Consider the following 7,842-nt stretch of genomic DNA (forward strand, 5'->3'; position numbering starts at 1 on the left):
ACATATTTTTGATGAATTAAAAAATCTAAAAATTGTAATTGCTCATTTATTTTATATATATTTTTTATATTCTTGTCTGTGATAAAAACATTCTCTTGTATAAAAAAATGTATAAGTCCATTAACAGCTCTGGATACGAATATCTATGTACATATGTACCGTTGCCGTCTAAATGCTTAAAAACTAATTATTTCAAAATTATAAAATAGTCTAATTAAGTAGTGTGGTAAATATAGATGTATATACAATATGTAGTTAGAGTTCCAGCTCAATTTAAGGTTATTGTCACTTTGGAGTTTGACGCCATTTGCCTTCGAGTAGCTCAAGACGCTGCCGGCGCCCTTGACTTAGAACTCCAAGACACCGGGCAAGTATTTGTCAATCAACGATTGGTAGTAAGGCCACAAAGCGTCAATGTCGGGCACCTTCTCGCTCTTGGTGTACAGATCGTAGCGACTGTAGTAAGCAAAAGAGCGCAGACAGTCAAAGAGAGGTAATGTTTAGTAAAATTATTTCAACTATATTTTTTATTTTGAACTTTTTTGTAGTTCTCTTGCACACTCACTTGAATATCAGCACCCATTTCTTGGTCTCTTCATCGCCTGGTGCCTCAAAATGCTTGTAATCGCCACCATTGTGCCATGGATAGAACGAGTGGAAGCGTATAATGTTGCATGCCACATGTGGCAACTTAGTTTTGTTGTGTTTCAACACACGGTACATGTATTCGTCGTGTCCCCAGGACAACAACAAGTTGTCAACACCACATTTTGGCTCATAGATGCCATATTTCGTGTTGTATTTGGGATTCTCGCCGTCGACATTACCTTCGAAGCTGTCGGCGCGGTAGACAATGTGTTCGCCCCATTCACAGCCCACCGGGAAGGTGTCACCCACTACAGCCCATTGTGGTTCATCGTAGAAGGCCATCACTTTGCCTAGATCGTGTATGAGCGCGGTCAGATGTAGCCAATCGAGCTCGGGGTATTCCTCACGTGCGCGCTCGGCCGCCTGAAAGGCGTGTACTATGTTCGGCAGATCAATGTCGGGGTCAGATTCGTCGACCAGATCGTTAAGCTTCTCGAGTGCTTCGCGCACGGTCGCCTGAAAGGTGTTGAATTTCAGCCAGCGCTCATGGCGACCTGCGGAGTAAAAGTGTGAGAGTGAAATAATAAGAGCGTGAGTGATTGGCTGAATAAGTGCAAATGTGGGACTTCAAGGTAATGCTTAAACTTTTTAGTTTCTTAATTAAACTTTCAGCATTTATTTGATGATTTTTGAAATTTTCTAATTCTGAAATTTTTTTTTTCCTTTTTATAAAGTTGAAAAATTTTGAAAGTTTTGTATATTAAAAAAAAAATTATACATATATTGTTATATTTAAATTTTTTTTGTTAATTTTTCGCATTGTCCACTTACTTTTGACAAAGTCCACTGTTTGATTAAGATGCATTTCACGATATGTTCTGCGTACACGCTCCTTCAAAGGATCTTCTTCATTGATGCTGTAATCGCGAAATTTCGATGGACATTTGTCAGCAAAAGCTGGTTCGGGGCGCAAGAGCTCCGAAGGATCGATGAGCTCAATTTGCTACAAAAAAAATTAGTTATAATAATTTATTCAAATAAAAAATTTATTTTTCGAAAGCGATTGAAAATATATACATACAATATTTTGACAAAAATTTGTTTAGTAAATTTAAAAACAAGAATTTCTCTAAATATTCTTTTATATCAGGCTTATGTATGAAAAGTTTCATGCATTTTTGAAATTTTTTTTTAATATTCATTTATATTCTTTTTTCAAAAATTATTTAAAAAATGAAAAATATTTAATAATTAAAAAAATGCATATATTTTTGCTTCCCTAATTAATTTCATTTAAATTTTTTGAAAATATAGTCTTTTTAACTTATTTCACTTTCTAAAAACGATAAAAAAAATCACAAAAATATTTTTTTAGTTTTACAATTTTTGTCAAAATAATTGCACAAATCCTTTTCGTCTTTACCTTATCCAACAAGAGACGCATTTTAAGGATAATCACTTATTACGTATCACAAAAACAATATTTCCTATTATTAATTTTTTTACTTAAGGAAAGTCCTTTCAGTTTTTATTAATTGAATTATTATTATTGAATATTTTCACGTACGATCGCTTACGATCCGCACTTTATAAGTTCTGAGGCACTTTTGGGTTGTTGAGCACAACGCGGAGCAATTTTTATAGGTGCGCGAAGGTAACGCGAAAACGTTCAGCGAGCGCCGATCGGATGTACGATCAGTTGGCGGGCGGCAATAAACCGATTGCTGTCCCATGGAGGCAAGCAATGGTCAAAAAACAATAAAAAATATTGAAAATAAAATTAAAATTTGAGATAAAGCACTTACTCGTAAAGCGCGTGCTACTACATACTCGTACCCGTCAGCGCGGAATTTCTAATCTCGCTTTTATGTTTGCACGGCTTTTGATATTCAATTTGCGCTCTTGCTTCATTGTAAGTTAAAAATACTTCGCGTTTTTTTTTTTTTTTTTATTTCTTTTTTTTATTCCGTGATACTATTTTTTTTTTTTTTTTTTTTTTTTTTTTTTTTTTTAATTTTATTTTTTTTTAATATTTTTAATATAATATATTAACTGATAATATAGTGTAGCTGCCAATATAAGAAATATTATAAAATATACTCCTCCTAACATACAAACTCATATATGTTTGTATGTATATGCAGTCATAACAATTAATTTGTTAATATTTTCCATTAAGATAACTCACACTACTTTAAATACTAATTACATTTGTATATGTATATGCATATGTATGGATGTATTATTACAGCACGCGATACCTTGTTTACATGCGTCAAGCTAGTAAATATGTGCATTTGTGCTAGTATAATTATACAATCATGCATACATATATTATAAACAGTTGCGAGTATTTTCCAATTATTTGATAATCTGCGCTGTTTTGATAAGTTTATCACTAAAGTACTTTAGTTCGTAGTTGAAAACACACACCTATTCCCATACATACATAGCATCTCGTTTTGATTTTTTTTATATAAATGTTAAGTGTCTTCAAAATTTAATGTTTTTTCCATTTGTTATCAGCTTACAGATCTTCGACAACAACACCTTCACTTCCCTTGAGCATTGAATATCAATATATAAATAAGTGGCGATCAAAAAACCCGAAAATTTCGCCTTTGCGACAACGCCCACTTGTCTCAAAGCTTCTTACAAGTATTAGTATACATATGTACATCAATATGTGTTATCAAAGTTACTGACGTAGACAAATTAGGGCATTATTAAGACTGGTGGTCCATTTTGTTTATAATTTATATTAATGAACGGAGAATCTTAATCATGCTAAAACTTTGCTTAAAAATATTATATATTTTAACTCCTCAAAATATCCTTCAAAGCTGCAAGTAGTGTTTAGAATTCACTGAGCTGTTCTTCAAATTGTATAAAAGACCTATCATTCGTCGTCGTGAAAAATAAGGATCAATTAGTGATAAGCACATACATATATTTGTAGGGCAATAAATCATACTGATGTGAAACGGCGCGGAAAAGTTATTAGGATGTTTGAAGCGCCGTACAATAGCACTAAGCACTATTTTCATATACTAAATGTGTGATATTAAAGCAATTTAAGTACAATTATAACGAAAAATCTCATGGCAAATCAACTTAACCTCAATTAGCTGCCCGCAACTTGTCACCTAGCATTTCACTATCACACTATTTAAAAAATTCGCTTCCCAATCTCTTACGCAGCTCAAGCTATTATTCATTCATCTCATTAAGTTTCGTAACAATTTCCGTCACAATCCAGTTTCTCTTGACGGCAGACGTGTCCCTGACAATGTATTTGCTGTTCTTTTTCCAATATTAGATAATTAATTGTTTCCATTTTGATTACTATGCATTGTGCGCGCTATTTTTATCGCACAAGAGCTGGGCAATTGTAGAATTTCACTTAAATTTTCTTTTTTGCACATTTCAATTGAAGGAACTCATAAATTATCACACACGCGTGTCGTAATTGAATGCAACAGCACTTTAACTGAACACACTTCCTTTAAGCATTTATGTAAAATATTATTTCAACAAAAACAACAAATCATACTTGCTATATATGTATGTATTTGAACGATAAAAATATGGATAGGTAAATAGGAAGCTGTGAATTGTAACTTATGTCATATCTATTACGCCAGTGCATAAATGTAAACAAACCACTGTTGTCACACTTGCTTGTGTGCATGTCCATACATGTGTGTACGTGTGTAGAACGGAAGAGCAAAAGTCATTTATCGCTACTTCCACTATTATTTGAAATGCCAGCGGAAGAAAGACACTACAGAAAACGATATTTATTGGCAACACTGTCTGTCAGTTCGTTATTGCTTATTTATTGCACCTTCGCTAGGCCACAGTTAATCGTTTGACATCGCGCGATTGCAGCAGCGTCTTGACTACGTTTTGTTAAAAGTGAGTTTTCATTTAGTTTAATTAAACATTTTACTACAACTTTTTGCTAAATGTGTTCAGTAGTGCTTATATTTTATGAAGTCAATGTTACATATGCAGAAATTCACTTATTAAAAGCAAATAAGAGTGAACTGTTTTAACACGAGCGGCGGCGGTACACAGTGATGGCGTCGAAAGTGTTGCAAAGTCGCTTTTATTTGTGTGGTAGGACAAGTGTAATTGATTTTGGTTATCGAATTAGTAATTAAAGAATATATAAACAATTTGATAAACATTTTTATAATCATTAATATAATTTTAATATTAAATGAAAACTAATACCAGACAATTTCGGTTTAATAAACGACTTAAAATGCTTTGAACTATCTTGTTTAATAATTTGTAGAATTTAATTGAAAAATAATTATAAATCACTCTGAGCAAGTTTTTAACATTATGGGGTATTTTTATACGAGTTTTTGATCAAAATATATTTAACACTTATATGTATACGCATGTTTACATATATAATATAGTTGCGAAGAAATTGTAAACTTGTGTTCAAAAATAATATATGTATGTATGTATGTAATAATAATAAAATATTTGGTAAGCTTGCAAGAAATTTTCTATAATAGTTCCGAAATAAGAAAAATATCGTTAAACTTATTTAGTTAAAATGTTCAGTATATTATTTATTATTTCTCCTTCAATTAGAAATACAGGACTATTGTCATTTGTCTGCATATTCTTATACTCGGATGTGTATGTATGTATGCACATACATATACACAAGTTTTACTTGCAACGAGCATTTTACTTAATATCCGTACGAATGTTTGGCAGCACTGTTCTAGAAATTTGAAAAGGCAAAAAATGCTAATCGGGATATATTGCAACTCTGTCACACTCACCATCTTGTTTCTCTCCTTTTCAGTTCTTCCGTTACTCGTTGGAAATCGCTTGCAATTTGCTGCATTATCAAATTATTAAATTATAAAGATTTACTTAAACGCAGCTGGACTTTTCTGTTTAAAATGTGTTAACTGTGCTTGTGTGCAACTGGATTTGTTGGAATATTTGCAAAACATGCGGAAACGTTGTTATATTTGCCAAATGAAATCCCAGTGGTATGTAACTGCGAGTTTATCAGAGCATGCATGAACATGCACGGTATGGATATAAGGGTGCCATTAAAGTTGTTTACTGTTGGAAAAGTTAACAAAAAAGCGCAATAAATATGAATTCGTAAAAATTATGAATTAAGAAGACGTAAAATGTACTTTTGATTTTTAGTGATACGCCCCAATATAACTAAGAAGGTTAAAGATCTTTAAAGCAAATAGTGTGCCATAAAAAATATATAGTGGTAGTGTTGATTAAAGAAATAAGTATAGAAAGGAAAAATATATAAAAGAGCGCTAGTGGTAAAATGAGAAATGTAATTAATGTTTTATAAAGTAATAAATAAAAAATGTGTAAATTAAAAAATATAGTGTGTTAATAAAAAAAAAATAAATAAATAAAAGAGCAGTGAATGCCATTAAAATGAAAATAGTAAAAAGTGCGTTTTTTTTGTAAAAATGTGCTTTAGAAAAAGTGTAAAATAAGCAAGAAAGTAAAAAAAATATAAATAAAGTAAGTGAGAAAAGTAAGTAATTCTTTCAATTAAAATAAAAAAGAGCAGTAAGTGCCATTAAAAAATAAATAAATATAAAATAAGAAATGTGAAAAATGTGTGATAATGGTGTTTTTCAAATGGAAAAGTGTAAAGTTATAAAGCGAAAATATATAAGAAAAGAGCAGTGAATGCCATTGAAGCGAAAATAAAGTAATAAAAAAATATGGGTCTCTTTCGTAAAAAATATATAGTGGTAGTGTTTTTCGTAAAAAATGTGCAGAAAAGTGCAAATTAATCAAATAATTAAAAGAAAATTTGTGTTAATTGAAAAAATTGTGTTTTAATAAAAGAGCAGAAAATGCCATTAAAGTTAAATCATATAAATAAAAATTAATAAATGTGTGTTTCGTTAAAAAGTATGCAAAAAAATTGTTTAAAAAAAATATAAAGCGTGTGTTATTTAAAAAAGAAAACAGTGTTTTAATAAGAAAAAATTATAATAGAAAAGAGCAGCAAATGCCATTAATCATTTTAGGTGCAAAAAATTATAAATATACAAAAATTGTGTTTAATGGTAAAAAACTAAGGTATTAAATAAACATTTAATCTAAAAGAGCAGTAATTGCCGTTAATATATTTAAGTGCAAAAAAAATTATAGCGCCATATGTTTTGTTTTTAAATAGTTTGTGCAAAAAGTGTAAAGTATATAAATAAACATTTTTTATTAACATTTTAACTATGAAAAACTCCAATAAATCTATGAACTTCAAATATATTTTGGAATCGCCTTTTTAGTGAGTCGCATTTACTAAACTGGTAAGTTCGCAAAATAATTACTTTTCTGTAAAAAAGTTATATTGTATTTTATACAGTTTTTAAAAATTTTTTTTTATACATTTTTGTTTATTTTTATATATACGTTTTTTCAATTAGTATTGATCTACTAAGTGAAAGTCCTATTTTTGCCCAAATAGTCTATTCTACGCCTACGTTTGTTGTATTTGTTGCAATTATTAATAGCTTATAAAAAATTGTTTACAGCTTCGGAATCTATTATTTACTTGAGTAATTTCTTTATTTCCTTATCGCAATCTAAAATATGGCAAACAATTAAAATCTCATAACAATTAAATATATACAGAAAATTACTATATAAAATTAATTCATGCCGATTACTGTGATTTATGTCCGCACATAAGTATATAGAAAATGACTATACTAAATCATTACGAGCAGGCTGCTGTGATTTATGTCTGCACAAAAGTTTTGGGTTTCGTTTCAGTCTTTGCTGAGTTAAAATTATTATCAGAGAGAGATTATATTTTGGCTACGCTAACTGGCCTTTAGCTGGGCAGCATGTACGATTCTGCACGCGAGCTTTGATAGGAAATGGAATTCTTTTGAATCTTGACCTTGCAGTTTTGTTCTTTAATTCTTTTTTCAGCGATGTCTTTTTAGGTTAGTTCGTTACGTAAGGGATTAGACAGGAGAGGAGCTGTTTGAGGTTGGAATTTGTTCCTAATATAAAGTCTGTCAAATTCCTAATATAAATGTCTGTCTGTTTATTTAGTGGTATGTTTTGGTGACCAAAATAAATGGTTAAGAGTTCATAGTTACTCATTACGTATTTGTTACGTTTTCCACTGTTTTGACGTGTTTTCACGTTTGATTAAAAATACAGTTTAATTTTACAGTATTTTATATTTATTAAAATAAATGCAAATCGCACTTAACT

The 7,842-nt window shown here is 30.4% G+C and overlaps 1 protein-coding gene across 1 annotated transcript; it reads right to left on the minus strand.

Moving 5' to 3' along the window:
* Nucleotides 1-32: 32 nt before the first annotated feature.
* LOC108966027 (inositol oxygenase) lies at nucleotides 33-2,205 on the minus strand. Its single transcript, XM_018928734.1, has 4 exons — nucleotides 2,012-2,205; nucleotides 1,420-1,591; nucleotides 566-1,142; nucleotides 33-456 (listed from the first exon to the last, which is right to left on the minus strand). The coding sequence occupies exons 1-4, from the start codon at nucleotides 2,030-2,032 to the stop codon at nucleotides 348-350; spliced, it is 879 nt and encodes a 292-aa protein (XP_018784279.1). The 5' UTR covers nucleotides 2,033-2,205; the 3' UTR covers nucleotides 33-347.
* Between the last annotated feature and the right edge of the window lie 5,637 nt (nucleotides 2,206-7,842).

Source organism: Bactrocera latifrons, unplaced genomic scaffold, assembly GCF_001853355.1.
Source record: "Bactrocera latifrons isolate USDA-ARS-PBARC rearing strain unplaced genomic scaffold, ASM185335v1 scaffold_154, whole genome shotgun sequence".
Classification (NCBI taxonomy): domain Eukaryota; kingdom Metazoa; phylum Arthropoda; class Insecta; order Diptera; family Tephritidae; genus Bactrocera; species Bactrocera latifrons.

Excerpts from the sequence above, each read along its gene's own strand:
- LOC108966027 (XM_018928734.1), bottom strand. The coding sequence starts at position 2,032 with ATGCGTCTCTTGTTGGATAAG. Across the intron at positions 1,592-2,011 it reads TGCGTCTCTTGTTGGATAAG|CAAATTGAGCTCATCGATCC; the intron begins GTAAAGACGAAA and ends TTTTTTTTGTAG. Across the intron at positions 457-565 it reads AAATGGGTGCTGATATTCAA|TCGCTACGATCTGTACACCA; the intron begins GTGAGTGTGCAA and ends TGCTTACTACAG.